Genomic DNA, 20,680 nt, shown 5'->3' with positions numbered 1-20,680 from the left:
GACTAGACATATTTACTAATTATTTAGATAATATATTACAATATAGATCCATGATCATTTATGATTAAGTGTTCTTATTATTTTTTTATATAATTGAAATCATAAGTCAATTGAAGCTGGATTACCATGGAAAACCTGGAAGCACTGAACGGCCGTTTCGTTCTATTGTGGGACTCCTCAACAGTGCGCATCCACGATCCCACCTTGCGAGATTCGAACCCAGGACCTATCAGTCTCGCACGCGAACATTTAACTGATTACTAAAATCTCCACAAGACCCCCTTCTGATAATCATCATATGCTCACTAGTAATTGGCTCCATGAGGTATTTCCTGGAGTTCTAGTGAGAAGCAGTAACCACTGGATTTCAACCAGATCTGTTAGGAGATATCAACTCACTGAAGACATTGATGAATGGTTATTCTTACTGTATTAAAGTATATAGAAATATCCTAAATTAATTCTTTCTACATTACTTCAGTATCAATTAATCTGATATATAATAAAATTAACTGAAAAATGTTTTTAGAATACCATCAAAATTTTTTCTTAAATAAAAATATTTGTAGAAAATAGGTTAAATCATTGATCTTCAACATTTAAAAAGGTTTTTTTTCATTTTTTCAAGAATATAAGGGAAAATTTATTGACATAAGTTATATGATTGTAATCTCCATTTTCATGAATAATAATGATGTTCAAAAATACTTATATAAGTTGATATAATCAAAGATATATTGCAGTTTTTTTTTTATAATGCATGGATAAAACTCTAAGACAATTCATTGAATTCTAAATGATAAATAAATAAAAAGAATTAGCATAAGCTTACAGGTAAACAACGTAAATGATACCAAGAGATAGGGTAGAAAAAGAAGGAAACACCAGTACCTTTCAAGAGAGAGACACATTGTACAACTACACGGCAGGATCCACAATTTCTCACGGTTACTTACTTCCAATTAAACAAAAATCTTTGTTAATAACTTTAACTATTTGTTTAGACAACCAGTTGGTCGGTCGTTTGAAGAAAAACATGATTTAATTCTGCCTAAAAACACATATTTGAATAAAAAGGAACGAATGGAGCGAAGAAATTTCTTTTCAACTAGTTTTTCATCATGGCTCTGCACTAATATATATATATATATATATATATATATATATACGATTTACAATAATGAAATAACACTCTTCGCTCGATTCGTTCTTTTTTATTTATCAAATGTAAAAAAATGGGAATTTTCACTTATTTGAATGCTTGTTAATGAATGGGACTATTTGTTAATCAGATTAACCGTAGTACTTACTGAATTATTTATATTGACTAACGTCTTGACCGTAGCTGCTACCTTGACGTGGTGGGCGGGCTTGTCTATCGTGATGACCCAACCGAGCTATATTGGCTGGAACATATGTTCCTGTAGTTTCTACACCTGCTAATAACTCTCTTAACTCCACGACTAACCCTGACTAACGTTTAAGTGCTGTTTGGGATCAAATATTACCCATACCTAGATATCTCCCTCGTCGGATATTTGGAGAAATCAAAATTATTCGTTAATAACGTCAACGATATAGGTCCTATGAAGTAGCGATTGAATCAAGATGACAAATCGACCGATGAGGTAGTGAATCTTGATCAGCTGAGGTGATTAGGAAATTTATTACGCAAGCTAAACCCCCACCTACCGCGACAAGTAATGTTAACTGGTGTACGTTGGAAGGAAGTCATAGGTACATAAGCCGACCAGTGGTACTAGTTCACGAAGTTACTGGTTGTTGGACTAAGCAGTGCAATTAGGTGCTGTGTAACTGGTTGAGGTTCTCGAGAGCAGCAGTTGGAAATGCTGAATGGTATGTCTGAGAACCGATCTTAATGGCGTAGATACATCCACTCTTTGTTTCCCTCTTTAAAAAAAATCATTTTTACACTTTTTATTTTCGCGAACTCTTCCTTTTCCAATCATATTGTCAATGCCCAATGTTTTTTTATTACCATTGATATCATTACTAGCTTTACTATTGATAATTTTATCCTGCTAAGCTGCTTTTTTATGGCTACTTGAACCAATGCATGTATACTTTACAGGTTCTACGTTGCTTATGATCAACAGAATAAATGAAGTCATTTAGGAGTATTCCTAAATCTTGCATATCATACTGTTTTATACCTGTCATTATTCCCTTATTTATTGTCGTATGCTACTACTTTACCAAAGCTGTAATTAATATGTAACTAGTTATATTCGATTATAATGGCATTTACCTTTAATCAGTTGTCTACAAACTATCTAAATGAATATTTTTATTTAAAAGTATAGACTAGACAAATCAGTAATTTTATTCATTCAAAATATCCATCTAGGTTTTAACCTTTATCATACACAAATTCCTTCAGCTACATTTACGTAACAATTCATTTTGCTATTTTGTTTTTCTCACTTTTTTTTTGTTAACATTTTACGAACTAATTGTTTTATTCCAGTCAAGCTATCATCTTAATGATCTCGACAAAAAATGTGACCAGTTCATTATCCACAAAAGTTCACATTATTTCCACTGATTACAATTCAAATTTCTTTTTGTGAAATTGGTCATTTTTCATATATCATTACTTAATTACTTGTAGTCTATAGATTGTATTCGTTACACACAGGTCTCATTTGTATAATTACTACAAACCACGACGTTCTGGAAAGCTGTTTCATCCTAGTATGGGGTTCTTCAGGAGTATGAATCCATGATCCCACCAAAGGTTACGTCTGAGAATTAAAGGTCTCGTTGAGATTATCAAACCATCAGAAAAATTCTGGCGAATTCGTGAATGATAGAGTATAGATATATCAGAAGTAAAACAGTTGTTTACTACTATTATCCCTCATAATAAAATCATTCACATTGCACACATGTGATAGGTAGCAAAACAGACTAGAATTCAATGAGAATACAATATGAATGAAGATTTAGAAAAGACACTCTATCACCGGATAGTTAACATTACAATCTTTTAAAAAGTTACAAAGTTAACTGTCTCTAAAGTTTTCATAGACTAACAAGTATTTGTTAACACTGTTTCTTCCAGTATTCATCGTCAAGATCTTAAATTATAAAATAAAATATGCATTTACATGATACTAACCCCAGAAGAATTTGAGAAGTAATAAATACCTTTTTATCTCTGATCTAAGATAAAATTCACTCTACAAAACTTGTTTTACAGAACCTAATTATTATCTCATTTGACAAGATTTGTATATTCAAACTAAAAAACTGAAAGGAACACACGGTAGTTATAAGAAATGAAATCTAATGAAATCTATGAGAATCATGATTAATCTTATGTAAAACTTTCTGTTTATTTTTTTAAAGTAGTCATCACATTAACAACGCGATATAATATGTACCATAATTGATTAGCAAAACAACAGAGTGGAATGTTTGTTTATTAACGATGGCTTGGGTGAATGAAGATGTCACCACTTTTTAACTAAAAGATAAGCTTCATCACATAGCAACAAAAGTTATTTTACTACATTGAGAGTTTTAGCAATCCTGAGTCAACAATGAAAGAAAATATCATACATGCTATTGCTTCATCACATGTAAAATATATCCTGCGTGTAACTCAAAGTACTATTCCGATACGCTTTACATAGGCGTCTAATTTCTTTTTCATTTCAAAGGAGAAATTATTTAGACGGACCATACAATAAGTTTATTATAATAAAAACACTGGATAATTTCTTAATCTTTAAAAAATTTGCTTCAGACAAACCTATCGTTTGTCAACTTCTCTGCTTTTCATATCAATTTTTTTAATTACACATAGAAAAGAAACTATCCTTGTGTTTTACTGCCACTATTACATAGAAAACAATAAAAGAATGGCAGATTAATTACTCCCTCAGATCTAATTTGATAATAGTTTCGTAGTCTAATTACCGAAACTTTCAAATTATAATCGATAAACTCTTAACAAGAAATTTAATGCTTAACTGAATTCTAATTATCATAACATGAGAACAGACTCACCTATGTACATAATGCATTTCACTTAAATAAACCATAGCTTCACAAGCATCAATGACCATTTCAGCAAGCATTTTTACATTCAATTTGGTAGGACATTGATCAGTGAAATCCTTTTTAGAAACTGTTGTAGTCTGTGACAAGGTTTGACTATATGCGTTTACTATTTCCCCGTTGGCTGTGCCTACAAAGCAATCTACAATGGGAAATAAGTAGAAAATATACTTACTGTATCCTGGTGATTCACTGTCGTAGCGGCGTAAAAATGAATAGAAATCACCAAAAGGCATGTATTCAATAAGGAGTGAAAGTGGTTCCAGTGGAATACAAACGCCTACAATCAAATTACAAATAAATGAATATGGATTAAAACTGACAAAAACATACGAGAAAAAAACATTTCATTTAATAAAATTTATCCAGAATGAAAATGATTGAGAGTCACGGCAAAATAAATATACATTTGTGTCAAATTAATTTTGATTTGACTGAAGAAATGAATTAAGACAATTAACAGTGAATTAATTAAAGTACTCATTAGTTGTCAATATTCACAAAATAATATATTGTAATGTTATCCCTAATTGATTCCTCAGTTTAACCTAGACAATTAGCAGACTGACAAAAATAAGCAAGCAATTAAAAAGTGAAACAGTCCGATAATCATCAAATGTAAATTTGAAAAAAAGTTACAAGATCTATTATCATATACAAAAGTGAATTGGATAGAACAGTTTTATAATACCTAACAATTGAATAATATTTCTATGCTGTAATTCAACCAATATTTCAGCTTCACGAAGGAAGTTAGCTTCAGCTTTCAGATTAGCGCCTCCTTGAATCATTTTCAGTACAGCAATACAATCACTTGACTCGTCGGAAGATGATTGGACTGAAAGCAAAATTTAAAGAATTATATATATATATATATATATATATATATACATTAAAAGATAAAGTCTACAAGTATGTAATCGTTAAAACTGTGACCATTACAAATATTTAATAATCGAATTGACGGAAGAAAATTATTTAAAGTATTAATAACCTAGTAAGCATGCAACATTCATTATTGTTAGATATAATGACATTGAATAAAACATTATTATGAGATTGATATTCTACTTCAAAGATGAGTGAAAAACTACATTTTACATTGAGTTGAAAAATTCTATTAAATAAAAAACAAAGGCTGACAACTACATACTTTTATTTTATTACGTTGACCTTCAATCAAAAACAAAAAAATTCTAGCAGATTGGTCCCACCAAAATCCCAGGGTATACGTGTAGTAGTTTAGTGGTTAAAGTGTTTGACTTTCAACTACTAATTCACATGTTCTAACCCCACTCCACTTACTACAAATTGTGTAACGACGTATTATTATTGGCCTTCATGCTTAGAGTGTAGCTCATATCCAGGAACATGGTAAATGAGTTCATTTAAACTTTATAAATAATATGATGTATACAAGTGATAGAAGACTAGGTTATACACACATCAAATATAATAAATTACATTAAGTTTACATTTAGATAATACATACTACCTAAAAAACGGACTGTGATTTTATGCTCAAAAATACATCTACAATGATAAAACGTGTAAATTGAAAACATTGACGCTGTTTTATAATAATTCATCTAACAAGTACAAGTTTGCTTATTCAACATTCAACTTAACGATGCTTGTGAGAGCATAACATGATAATTATATTGACGTTGCAAAATCCAACTATTCAACTCTGATGACTGAAAGTTAAGCGCTTTGGGCATCAATCTATCGATCCAAGAACATTCACGGTCGACAAAGACTTTCGTCAAAATCTAAACGAATAGTTTCAAAATAGTTGGATCCCGAATGTATAGAAGATAATAAAAAGGAAATCATACTTGTAAAACCACAAACGATTGAAATTAAAAGCAACTCTAATGTACCGCTCACTAGTCTGGCCCGAGCTTTTTAAATATCTAAACATGATTGAATAATAGTTTAGTAAACAGATATCTTGTGAACACTATCTACATTTGATAATCTTAATGTTTGACTATTTCCCTGCAGACACTTATGCCAGACTCCCAAGTGAAATGTTATCTTTGTTTTCAATCGCCGTCACTTTTATAGATATAATCTCTTTTCTAATCTTCACTGAAGACTACATGAAACCGAAGACAGAAAGACAGGAAAGCATCTTAAGTGATTAGCTCGAGTTATTTTAATATTATATCTCTTAATTGATAATTGTAATATGATTTAAGTGAGTTGTTAATAGCAAGGATTCATTCAACAGGTTAACAAAAAATAAGAAATGTAAGCACCATAAAGGTGACTAATATATATATATATATATAATCAATTTCTAGTAGGCAATATTTTACTTACAATGCAAAGTGAACATGTTCATACAAGAGATAATAAGCGATATGATAACAACAACAATCACTATGGTTGAATACTATCAACTTATGAAAAAAAGAACACCTAGAAAGTAGGTAACTTTCTAAAAATGTTGAATAATGTTTTTTAAGTGTGTCATAAATCCATTTACATACACATATATCTTATTTTGAGAGTATGTTAGTTAACTAACATGAAATTAGGTTTTAAATTGAGACAATATTTTACACTTAAATAGAGACAAAAATAGCGAATAAGACAAGAAAACAATCCAAGATTTTACTATCTTCAGTCAGTCAGTCAGTTACAACGTAGAACTTCGTACGTACGTACATCAGTTCGAGTTGCCATACCACATTAGCACAGAGATGAAGTTGTCAATTCAAATCCCATATTGGTAGAAGTAGTAAGAGTATAAGTATTATGTGAAAGATAAGGGTTTGAAGATGTTATTGAAGGAGTATAATCCAATGAAATAAATTTAGAAAGAGAAAAAGTATACGGACATGAAGAATTCAGAAGATTAGAATTTGGTAGAACACAAAAAGTGGATGCACCTTCGCCATTGCAAACGATTTTGAGCCATGTCATTCAAGGTCTCTAACCATCGGTTGCTATCATCTCGCGAATCCCAACCCGGTAGTCTACACCTACCAACACGGCCCAGTCCAGTGACTTGTCAGTGACTTCATGGATTTATGCCACGTTTTGGTCTGGCCGCCCCTAGCTTTCTTCCAACCTACACCTACACCATAAAACATTGCACGTCGGGGCAGTTGGTGGTTGGGCATACGTAACACATGTCCCAGCCATCTCAACTGATGAAGTTTCACTACTTCATCAATCGATTTGCCATCCTTACCTAGTACCCGTTTCCTAACATCTGCATTACTTACCCGGTGGTCCCAGGATATACGAGCAATGCGTCGAAGACACCTATGATCGAATACTAGTAGCCTACGAATATCCTCTACTCTTATCGGCCATGTTTCACTGCCATAAAGTAGGACGGAACGGACTGCTGCACAATAAACCCGTCCTTTTGTTGCTAGACGGATATCTCGCCTACTCCATAAATGGCGCAAGTTGGCGAGAGCTAGACGAGCCTTCTGTATCCGTGCTGAGATTTCGTCATACACCAGACCACAAGGGCTGATGAGACCCCCAAGATAAGTGAAGCTGTCAACACGCTCAACTACTTCACTCCCTATCATTAGTTCAGGTGTCGGTGCAATCCAATCCTGAAGTAACATTTTGCACTTCGAGGGAGAGAATCTCATCCCGAACATGCCTGCATTGTTGCTTATAGTGGTCAGAAGACTCTGCATTTTGTCAGCGTCTTCACCAAATAGAACTATGTCGTCGGCGTATTCTAATTCAACAAGTGAATCTCCCGGTAAAAGTTCAACTCCAGGAGATTGAGATGATGAAAGTGATATCTCTAAAAGCATGTCAATGACAAAGTTAAACAAGAATGGGGAGAGTGGACAGCCCTGACGGACACCACTTGAGGTAACCAATTCTGATGACAGTTCGCCATAGGCTCTAACTCGACCAGTTGTGTTCGAGTAGAGAGCCTTTACGAGGTTAATGTACTTCTTTGGTACTCCTTTCACTAACAAACACTGCCATAGAACCTCACGATCAACGGAGTCAAATGCCGCCTTAAGGTCAAGAAATACTACTATTGTGGGACGTCTGAATGGGTGTCTATGTTCTAGGACCTGACGTAGAGTGAATATCTGGTCTATGCAACCACGTCCAGGTCGAAAACCAGCCTGGTTTTCTCTAGTCTGCTCTTCACGAGCTTTGGTTAGGCGTCCAAGTATTATTGAAGCTAATATTTTAGACACTATATTAGTCAAACTGATCCCTCTGTGATTGTCACAAGAGGACTTTTGTCCTTTCTTATAGACTGGCACAATCAGTGATTGGGACTAGTCAAATGGAATTACGTCCAGTTCCCAGATTCTACTTAAGACCTCAGTCAATCTCGTTGCTAGTACTGGACCACCATCCTTAAAAATCTCAGGGGTAAACCTGTCAGGGCCTGCGGCTCTCCCTCGCTTCAGATTTCCTATAGCTTTTTCAACCTCGTAGAGTTGGAGGACTTACATCCATTTTCCATTCAGGATGACTGGGTATCGTGGGTAACTGAAGTGTGGTTGAAGGCCAGTTGAACTGATCCCTAAAGTGTTCTGCCCATCGATCCAATCTCCTGGATTGAGAATGAATGATATGCCCATCTTTATCTGAGATAGTTTCGCTAATAGTTGGGTTCCTAATGCCGGTTTCTTTAATAAGTCTGAATAGCTGTCTGCTGTTACCTATTGCCGCTGCCTTTTCCACCTCTCTTGCTTTCGCTACCCACCACTGTTCACGATCATTGCGTAGGCTTCTTATTAGCCTTTGCTTAAGCTGACTCCGCTCTTCGTTATGTTCAGAGCCAGGTGGGATGAGTTTTCGAGCATCTATCAGTGCGGTAGATGCTGCCGAGATCCATTGTTTCTCCCTGACCTTATGGCTTACCTTACTAGCGTATATCACTGCTGTTTCCACAGCTTTTCGGATGTCATTCCACGCTGCTTCGGGGTGGGCACAACTTACATGTCTGTTTAACTGTTTTTCCAGTTGCTCCTGAAATATATTCTTAGCTTGCTTATCATTAAGTAGAACCCTTAGAGGCTTCCCTGAAGTGTCTTTCCTACGTCCAGTAAGACGCAGACAGATACGTGCTCGCACTAGAGCATGATCTGAATCTAAACATGTGCCCCAGAATGAGCGACAGTCTTCTATCGAGCCCCTCCATCGGTGGCTGATAGCGATATGATCTAATTGGGTCCAACGTTGGGACGAATTCGAGGGTCGCCATGTCAAAAGATGTTTTTCCTTATGCTTAAAGTTAGTATTTGCAAGAAATAGGCGGTTATCTGAGCACAGCTGCAACAGACGGTCGCCTGTTCTTTTAGCCACGACACCATAAGATCCACCCAGGTGTCTTTCCCTTTCACTTAGTTTACCTACTTGAGCATTAAAGTCACCAGCCACTATTACTACATCAGAACGCCTAGCTTTTCGGAGAAGGTCAGAAAGTTTCCTGTAAAACTTATCTTTTATATCGTCTGAGCTGCAGTCAGTGGGAGAGTAGGCAGAGACGACGAAGAGGCAACGACGAGTTTCCCTATCATTCCGAGTCCTTACTGATCCGTTTAGTCGGACAGCGCATAGACGACTGTCTACTGGGATCCAGTCTAAAGAGCTAGTTCTGCCCTAGGACTCAATGCTATACCTACTCCAGCGAGGCCACGGGAAGCAGCATCAGGGCTTCCAGATACACGAAGCGTGTATCGAGATGGTTCTTTATTTTGATTAGGTGCGGTAAAATGAATGACACTACTCGGATCTTGTATGCGCGTTTCGGAGACGCAGCACACATCGATTGTGTAAGATTCTAGAGTCCTAGCTAAGGAAGCCTGTTGTCCTATTTGGCACAATGTTCGGACATTAAAAGTTCCTACATGTAGTTTAGAGTGTGGTTTCAGATGACCAGGAATAACGTTCTGCGTACTCTAGTGGTGCGAGGTGATAAAAGGACGTGGGAAGGGTTAGTCGTGGAGATAAGAGAGTCATTAGGAGTAGGAAGGATTTGAAAGTGACCAACTTGGTCTCGTGTGTTGTTACGGGTATGAGGGCTAATATCACTTCCCAGCTGCCCACACCGTGGAAGGGTATTTCTTGAGGGACCTGAAAAAGAAGTTGGATTAGTATTGGTCTTAACGACCTAGGAGCGTGACCGCAGTGCCCAAGGGACAACTGCTTGAGGCCGGTCACGCACGGCCTTTTTGTGGGAAATTTTTGACGTGTTAGCTCCGTTCTTCAAAGGACCTTACCACCGGAGACGGAAATCCGTGGGATAAGGCGAGGTGTGCATTTTTAGGGTCGACCTTTTCTAACCCCACCCCTCCTTGTGGGAAGGCAGCATCGCTGTCATGCTGGTTGTCTGAAGGAAACACCTTACTGCCGTCACACCTCTGTACAGTCGGCAGTACGACTTCGCCTTCGGACCTTGGGATTGCTGCTTTTAGTCTTACCGCTCTTCAACCGACCTGTCTGGCATGGTAGTACCTTGAGGAACGATTGTTCCAGCCAGCATAGCTCGGTTGGTTCATCACGATAGGCAAGCCCGACCACCACGTCAAGGTAGCAGCAACGAGGACCTTTCTACCCTATTTCTATAATCATTCAATGACTTTTTACGTGTATGTAGAATTTCAGTCTTATAACATGCGAAGATAGTAAAAATCTTCGCATGTTATAAGACTGAAATTCTGCATACACGTAAAAAGTCATTGAATGATTATAGGAATAGGGTAGAAAGGTCCTCGTTTTAATATAACATACATGTGTAAATTCTCGTAAAAAGGGGCACTAAAATAAATATTCCCCACACAAAATATAAAGATACTATTGTGAACAACCAAAAAAGCGAAAAGAGGAGTACAATCAAGAAACAAAAAAGTGAACAAAAATAGTACATTACAAGACATACATTTTAATTAAAAACACAACCGAGGGAACTTATTTTAGTTAAGGGAGTTCCTCTTAGTTTTATGAAGTATGTTGAAGAAAACTACGACAGGATCGCCAGTGGTTTCGATTCTGAACCATGTATGAAAACTTCCCAAGCCACTGAGTAGTAACATCTTCAGGACTCCGACCGAGAAGTCGTGATGTGCCAACAGACACCAGTCCTAGATAGTGTTTATTTATACCAAGGTTTCATGACAGGTAACTGATAGGAAAATTCCGTTGAAAATCATTCCAGAAACTTAGTGCAAACAATAATCTATCTGAGTTGCAGCTAAAATTCATCCATAATAAGAATTTACGAGACTTAATGAAGAACATATCCTTCCCACAGATGAATTCGCTATTGCATATTAGGAATAATGTATCTCTTACGAACAATATCGTGAATCCATGTTTTAACTGGAAAACAGTATTAATGGTCATTACGTGAATTATCAAAGGTCAGTTGTATATGTTTTAATGATGAAACAGACGAAATTGGTACAACTCCTGGCATAAATACATCATTACTGAGAAGGTCCGCGATAATAATAGTGTAATTTCACGAAAAATGTGCCACTTAAGCTAATGAACAACCTACTGTAGATTTCTTTTGCTTACAAAAATTTCGAAACAACTACGGCCTCACCGGAGTATGATTTGTATGTTTTATAGAAACTAAAAGTTGCTTCCATTTACTTATAGAATACTTAACAATTACAATTGAAAAATAGACGTTGGAATGATTTTAGGCTTTCCCAATGAGAGGCTAGTTGTTGGTAGGTAATAAATAGCTTGCATTACATTTTTAAAGAAAGAAATGTTAATCCACAGTACAAAGAGATTAATTTCTAAATAAACTACGGTGAAACAGCAAATGTCCATCACTAACATCAGGATCACATGTTCAATAAGTGTTAAAGGTTGGTTGGCCAAAAGTTGAAGTAAAAATTTATCTAATTAGTTTGTTATGATGGAACTATAATTTTTAAACGTCATTTCATTTAATGGGTATAGGTTTATGCACTTGATTTGAGGTATTAAGTTTGTGCGTGAAGGAGATATCTACATGAACAACAGTTGCCTAAAACACAATAGATAAATGTGAACTGTATCGAGGATTTAATAGTTATCAGTCAAATGTATTGACAATTTAGCCAATAATGCAAACCATTATTAGTGTTCTTAATACGTGTTTAAACCAAGTAAAATGTGAAGTAATTAAATCGATCGGATAATTGTTGAGGTACTTTCAATTGACATAAAAGCAGTTGTAAATCAAAAAAAATTTAAAAAGATTTTCAAAAATTCTATACCGTCAATAGTATTTTCTTTTTCTTGTGAACTAGAAGAGACAAGACCCAGTCTTTCTGAAGTTGTTAAACTTAACAAACGTCTTCTATGGACTAGTTTATTCAAATTTGGAGCATGTACTAAGATGATCCAACCAAATGCACGTTTAGCTAAACAACGTATTTCAACCAGACGATTGCGAGGATAGCACAGTGATTTAAATCTAGAACAGAGATTTCAAAATAACTGTAAATTATGTTATTAATTTAAACAATGATTACTGCAGAAAAATGTAGGCATATTCTACTTGAAAGGGTTGATATGATGAATTACAGTAACAGACGGTAAAGCCTCCTTTTTTAGCGATTAGAACCCAATTATAGAACAAGGGCTAATGCATCATTGAGCAATTGAATTATTTATTCTATCACTCATGATCAGATTACTTTGATGACAAATCATAAAAGAACGTGATCACCATCTTTATATAATATTACATTATGAGTATATATGAATAAAAAACTAAGTAGACACAAAGATTTCTCAATCTGTAAACGAATAAATTATCTTAAGCAACCAACACTTACTTTGGATGTAGCAAGTGATTCATCGAGGCCACATTAAATAACTTTTCCGGTAATATAGCAGAACCTAATTCAGCAGACCCAGATGAGAGTGAATAATAGGATGACTCAATCAAGCCAAGAGTAGTTGGAGAAAACTCTGAATCAACCTCATGATCATCAATCAACACGTGATTATTTGAGCAAGAGTCACCACTGACAGGATGATTTGTAGTTACTGCAGATGAAACACCAGTTTGTTTATTTTGAGTATAACGACAAGATGAACATGTATCGGATAAAAGATTGCTAGCAACTCCACAGCTCACACAGATATTTGGTAAAGAGTCGATTGTTTTAGGAGGCGAGATAATTGTAGGCACATTGGTTACATAAACTATTGACTTATCCATTCGCATTCCCAATGTATTAGCCTCAAATTCCTCATCAATCAATTCATTTTTAGTTACAGAACAACTATATACAGATTTGATCATTTTGAGAGAATCATGTTTGGATTTCTTGCGAAAATTAGATAAATAGAAACATGGGCATAAGGATGATAAATAACGACTACGGCATACATCAGTCACAACATTTTGATTAGGTATTGAGGACATGCTTTTATCATCAGTATATTGTGTAACAGCAAAAACTGAATGAGATTGATTAGTTGTATGAGATGAATGTGTGAAGTCAACAATACGATAATATGTTCCAAAAATACATTGCAAACATGGATTAAGTTGTCTAAGTCTACGTCGACGAGTTAATAATTTTCTACGTCGCTCCAAATATTTTTCTTTGTTGATTTCTGTAGAATCATAAAGATGCTCAGAAAATTGTCTATTATCATCACTTTCTTTGTTAACACTATTTACATCTGTAATTTGAGGCTTGTCAAAATCTAATTGAGAAAAGTGTATATCCGAATTTTCAATATTTTTTCTTGAACAACGATTTATGAGCCAAATAATGCAACCGATAATTAATAAACAAAGAATCAGTCCAACAACTGAACAAGCGATAATTGTCTAAACAATAGTTTGTCAAATAAAATTCATATGTTACAATTAAAATTAAAGCAAACAGACATTTCAAAACAGTATACAAAAAAATGATTTCAGTAACAATTTTCGTAATGATAAGCCTTCAGAACATCACGGTTTGGCATTGTTAGATATAAGAACAGGAATCCATTGATCAAATACACTAGTAAGGCTTTTATATTCTTACAACAGTAATGGAATTTTAGAAATGCACACAAAATATTAGTCTTACCCACTGCATTTTGTGTAATACAGAACGATAACTTGTTTCATTACATTTTCTTCACCAAATTGTTAAAATTTATCTTGAATCAACTACAGATCATTTTCTGTTATCAATATATTAGAGAACACTGAGATGGCAGTGAGCACACCTGGTGATTTTCAAAATAGTGATCATTCTAAGTTTTTTTCTTCAAAAGACTTGGTGTATTTTGGTAACTCCATGTATATATCACAAAATAAACGCAATACTATATATTCACTGACTATTACTGGGCTAAAATTCAGTTATTTATTCATAACCTTAATTAATTCACTTTTAAGTTATAACAATGGCCACATAAATGGGGATTTGAAAAAAAGATATCGTGAATATATCACACAAAATGATGAATTTTCCAAGTTTAAAAATTCCAAATCAATTTTTGGACTTCTACTGATAGAATGATAGACATACATATCATTTTACTATGAAAATGAAGTACGGCGGTGGGAATACCGACCACAACAAAGTAAACAAAAATATCTACTTAATTTGATGATGGGTAAGAACCACTGGATATGATTTTGCTTTCAGCTAGTTGAAATTCAAAGGTGAATCGAACATTTCATGTGGATATTTAGATCTTTCAATGATTATATATATATAGTGATTTCGTTTTACTTATCTATTACACTTCGAGCCAACATATGTAGGGCTTATTTGACAATATCTAAAATTTACAAAACAATTCTATTGTATATTAAAGATTCCCGTTGTTCTAATTCTATTGTAGTATAATAATATAGTAGAATACTATTGAAATTTTACTGAAAAAAAACTTAATTTATAACATGGAACTATCTGTTCAAAAACATAATTACAGGTAATAACGAAACGTTTCATATATATATATATATATATATATATATATATATATATATATATATATGAGAAATGAGTAAACTCCTAAAGATTACCAGGAAAAAGGAGAACAAGGTACATAGAGAGAACGGAAGACATACACATCAGAGCACTATGTTATGGATATGTCTATAAATATACATGCAGCACACAGTCAGATAATTTAACTGTTCTGTACAAATTACAAGAAAGACCTCCGATATTTAAAGTAATAATCGATACAAATTTAAGACGAATACGAATATAAAACACAGGTATTGACGTATATATATTGATGAGAAAAAATGTTTATGTAGTAAATTTATTGATAAAAATGATTAATATTCAGAACACTACTTCCCTCATTAATATCAAATGGTAACAACATTGTTAAGAATGAGAACAGTGAATACATTACATGTACTTTAATTCATCTAATAATCGTAGTATGACTGGACGAGTTTCTCAGTAACAATATGGTGAGATCCACGTTTGCATATATATATGCATCAGTTGAATTATCAATAATTCGTAACAGAAAGATCGATAGGAAATTACCAGAATTAGTCGAAATAATAGTTATAATAAAAGCAATACTAATAATAAACAGAGAAAACAGTTACAATATCGAGGAATACGAAATGTAATGATACTAAGCCCTTCACATCTGTTCAAAGATAAGGAATAAATACATTGATTTAAATAAATTTCGTCTTGTAAATACACATCACGTTAAATACATAACACAAATCGAACATTTTGAAGGTTCATTTTGCAGTATCTATGAACCAAAAATGACTTCCTAAATAAAATCCAATTAATTCGATTTTACTGACCAATCATAGGTTTTTCGACATATAAAAACTACTAGGATTCGCCATCCAATTATACAGGGGCATCATAAAGTCCCGTTTAAGTTTTTAAACACAATATAATTAATTTTCTGTAGCAAAAATGATCTGTAACAAAACTAGAATGCATAAATTTCCATTATTCAGTTAATACTTATTTTTCACCGGTTTTAATAGCATACGACAAAACCATAAGTAGTGGAGAATAAACAACAGAAACGAAGAGACCTACATATCATTGGAACAGGCTACATAACTACGGCAATAGACAATCAAGTGGTTAATATAGTGCGAAAAAATAGAGTTACCGAAAGTCTTACCAACAACCAACCTTTCAATACCATGCTTCCCATGCGACAGTCTTAAAATAATTTACTTACTACACAAACTTCAATATCTCTACTCATTATTTACTTCATCTGTTATTATTAGTCATAACAAAATGAATGGAAAGCTTACATTGAGACTGGATGCAAAACAGTAAACTTATAATATCAGACTTAACTATTTTTGTACAACTAAGTAAATGCTTCATTATCAATTTAACCGTTTACTGCTAATCTGAAAATATTTGTTTCTCTGCCTTATCATATTCGCACTTGGGATGATTGAAACACATTGTTTCTACATTTTTTTGAATAGTTTTCTATTTTGGTAGATTCTTTTTTTGTGAAAAGTAAATGTTATACATTAAAATTTACTTTGGTATTTAGTTAAGGTTATTTGTTATCTTGTTTTTTGACAGCAAAATCAGTGAAGTACGAACAAACTAATTTTGTCAATAACGTTCAATGTCACGTTGTTCAAATTGACAAAAGGTAGTCAATTTGTGAAATAAAAAGGAAACTGATCAAAAGAGATGAGGGTAAAGCGATTATGTTGATAGTGATAAATGTGTATTAACAAAATATTAAACCACCATTGGAAATCTGAAAGCACTGGACGGCCCTTTAGTCCTAGTATAGGACTACTAAGCAGTGTGCATCTGTAGAGGATTAATTCCTCTATATTTGACTCCAATAAATAAAGAATAACCCGTCAACTGAATATCTAATGCAGGCTAAATTTCCTAGTAGAAATTATGGGTTTACTCGAGATTATTCAAAAGCCTGAACACCAGCTATAGAGATAGTCTATTGTTGAAGTTTGGTAAAATCCGCAAGCGTACAGATAGCAAGCACACAGGGAAAACAAGTGAGTATGTGCGTGTGTCAATGAGCGTTAAAAATCCATATACATTTGTGAGTGTTAACGGATCGTGGATAAATTATTGATAGTCTTTGTATACAACCAATGAGAGAATAGATTAAAATTAATGTGCAGACGTGCGCTCAATCAGACTCACACATAAATTTACAAAGTGGATTAAATGTCTAAATTACGGAAAACACACAAATAATACAATAGTTCAATGGGCTTTGCTACATATTCACGATCACATACACGGGATTCGAACCCAGAACATACGGTGTCGCGCGCGAATATTCAGCCTCTAGACCACTGAGTCCGCATCCAACAGTGTTATTCCTAACTTCAACAAATCCACGAAATTGCGGGACCATCTTCTACTCACAAAAATAGATACCTGTCTCTACGTGACACGGATTAGCTGGTGGATTGGTTAAAGTTAGACATTAACACCGCTGGATGCTGACTTAGTGGTCTAAAAATTGATCGTTCGCGCGCGAGATCGAAGGTCCTGGGTTGGAATCCCGTGTATGGGATCGTGGATGCACACTACTTAGGAGTCCCGTACTAGAACGAAAGGGCCGTCTAGTGCTTCCTAGTTTCCGATGGTGGTCTAACATTTATCGATTCATGGTCTCAATCGAAAACTTAACAAACGCCACAACCCCACGCTGATTATTGACAAGGCACACTAAGAGAAACGAGCACCGATAAAAAAGATCTTAATAACCTTTATTTCTGATAAGCAAGATTTATTGAACGATGATATAGCAATTTTCATCTTACAATGTTTCCAAATCAATTACAATGATATTATGACAGCTCATATTTTATTAATATGAAAACAAACAATCCTTATCTAGGGAAAAGTTCTCTTACGCAATCATACAAATGATGAAATCCGACGAAAAAAGATGTTAAGTAAATTTCTTAAGAAACTAAAATAACGTGATAAATTGTGATTTGTCGTACTATTTATTAACAGAGCCATACGAATGAATCTACATTGTATTTAACTGTTCATAATGAAAAAACCACTTTAAATGCTACCGTAAAACATACCTGTAGCTGAGACTCTGTTATTTCTAGACCTCTAACCGATTCACCACCAAGAGTCCAGTTGTGATGATAATCACTGTTGTTGCTCGTCTCTGAACACTGAGGAATTTGATAACAAGAAGTTAAATACCATTTTTCCAAATGATTAGGCTTTGACTTAATAGATATATCTGGAAAGGTTTCTCTATTTTCTTTTCGACTTAAACAGAATGGTCTTGATGCCAAACCAGACGGATTGCGACACACGGCCGACGAACTGGCTTCAAGACCTAAACTTCTAGGGAAAGTGAAACTGTTTAAACTGTAAAAACCAGGCCAAATACCAGGTTGTAGATTCTGAATATTATCATCGAGAACCAACACATTAGTCCATGGTTTACATTCTGGCATAGTAGCTAAACCTCTGTAATTTTCCCCTTTGCCGTTGATGCAATCAACTAAATAAAACAAGTAATATACAGATGCTTTGAGGATGCAACTTTTTTTATAATAGAAATGAAAAATTGAATAACCTGAATATTTAGCTAGCTCGAAAACAAAAAAGTAGCGCATATAAATAAAAGTCATCAATGTATGATATCAATGATTTTCTCTGAAATTCATTTACACTATGTAAGAAGAAGGGACATATCACATTAAAACTATACATACCAACCTACCTAACTCAACGAGAGTGCAGTCATAACGAATAATAAACTTAGGAACAAGGCAACAGAAATTAAAACAATTATTTCAAAAAAGAATTTCTTTACAACAAGTTCTTTTCAAAATTTGTACATTAAGTGCAATGACTAAAATAAAATACTCTAAACTCCAAATCTCCAAAACAGTATGTCTTAATCCGCACAGATGCAATACAGGCACAGGTGAAAGAATTAACTAGAAAGTAAAATCATAGATTTTATGTGCTGGATTGTCTTTTTGACCGAACTACCAATTCACATTGAAAATTAGGTTACTATTGAGATCGAATCTACATCTCAAGACGTGAGTAAGCTTGAAAATTCTCTACAAGCAGCTCCCAGTCAGAGAATATTCCCTAAACGGCCGAAAAAAACATGTACACGATAATTCCAAGAGTAATACTCACGTCCATAAAATCCAAGCTCTATCTACGGGTTAACAAATCTTTAATTACTCTGCGAAGTATAGTTTTCTACCTACATAAATTGAATATGAAAATCATATCAGCGAAATGTATGATCTATTTAACAGGTCTTCTTATGAATTATAAAATTTTAACTTTACGGCGCTCTTCAGTTTATGAAAACAAGTCTGAAAAATCAATTTGACTGAGAAAAAGTACTCATCAATTATAATATATTAGAATGAACGAAAATATTTTACTAATTCGTCCGGATAAAGTAGCAGAAATAGGACCAAAAGATAATGGTTAGGAAACTATTTGAATCCCTATACTATTTCTGTTAAAATGTATTAACTAATCAACTCACTTTTAATATAGGTTTCTCTTATTCTGAGATTCTGTTGTCAGTGACAAGGGATTGAATTAGAAATGAGCAAAACTTGGAGACCTTTTTAACGGAATCATTTGATTAAGCGAAACATTCGTGTTTATAAGCAGAGATGGATAGTGACTGACCAGTTGCAGTCCTAACACATCGATGGGAAGATTCAAACAAACAATACTAAATGAATTTATTCGTGTTTATAGTTATTTGATAAATATATGAGTCTATAGAAGAATAGAAAGAGATTACATGATAAAGTGATCAGACATTTGAAATGTCTAGAGAAGTTTGCATAGCAATCGAGAGGTTACTGAACAATCGGAGAATGACAGTAACCACTTATACACTACTAAGGTGTTGGAAATCCAAAAACTCAGGCATGAACTCTACATGCAACCTCTCATCCTTCCATGAGCCTGTACTTTTAAACCGTAACCAGTTATTATTATTATTATTATTCGCTTACAATTGTTCATGATTACTATTCACTTGTTATTATGTTCTTCACATTTGTTCTTCATGTCTGTTAAACAAACAGTTATCTCACGTATTTCTAACTCGTCAATTATTTCCCTCCTCCTATTCTTCTCCAACCTGTCGATCATTACACAACTTTCTTTTGATACTTCAAATGTCGGACCACTTTCATCATGTAATCTATTTCCATCGTTCTATAGACTCATATATTTATCAAATAACTATAAACACGAATATACAGCTAAATGAAATGATTTCATTGAAAAGAAAATTTCCTTTGATATTATTTATTAACACAATGGGTTACATTAATTAGCGTTAGATAAAACTTGAACTAAAACTTTTGACAGTTATTGACAGAATCATACCAATTCTAGGTATACAGCAACCTTAGCGATTATTAAATGATTTTGAGATAGATTGAAAGAAAAACCAAATCATTTATTTCGATAAAAACACCAGTGGTATACGTTAGAAACTACAGTCAATGCATGTAAAATATTGAATTTATGTGACTACCTCATAGTATTAATAAGCTACATAAATTTCTATGAAATTATCCCAAGCGATTATGAAGTTAAATTCCGTTAAATATTCAAGTACATAATAAATAAACAACTACATA

General features: G+C 34.0%; 1 protein-coding gene across 1 annotated transcript in view; it reads right to left on the bottom strand.

Annotated features, from left to right (window-relative positions):
* Smp_136550 (tyrosine kinase) overlaps window positions 1–20,680 on the bottom strand; it is a gene marked incomplete at its 5' end in the record, with an annotated part of 40,652 nt that overhangs the window by 5,825 nt on the left and 14,147 nt on the right. Inside the window, 6 exons of the mRNA XM_018790819.1 lie at window positions 4,036–4,228; window positions 4,262–4,366; window positions 4,778–4,924; window positions 12,315–12,514; window positions 12,879–13,888; window positions 18,110–18,543. Of these exons, the coding sequence (XP_018645841.1) occupies window positions 4,036–4,228; window positions 4,262–4,366; window positions 4,778–4,924; window positions 12,315–12,514; window positions 12,879–13,888; window positions 18,110–18,543 (2,089 nt within the window). The remainder of the gene's footprint in view (window positions 1–4,035; window positions 4,229–4,261; window positions 4,367–4,777; window positions 4,925–12,314; window positions 12,515–12,878; window positions 13,889–18,109; window positions 18,544–20,680) is intronic.

The sequence above is a fragment of the Schistosoma mansoni genome (assembly GCF_000237925.1).
Source record: "Schistosoma mansoni, WGS project CABG00000000 data, supercontig 0013, strain Puerto Rico, whole genome shotgun sequence".
Taxonomy (NCBI): domain Eukaryota; kingdom Metazoa; phylum Platyhelminthes; class Trematoda; order Strigeidida; family Schistosomatidae; genus Schistosoma; species Schistosoma mansoni.
This window is presented reverse-complemented; position numbering and strand designations above follow the sequence as displayed.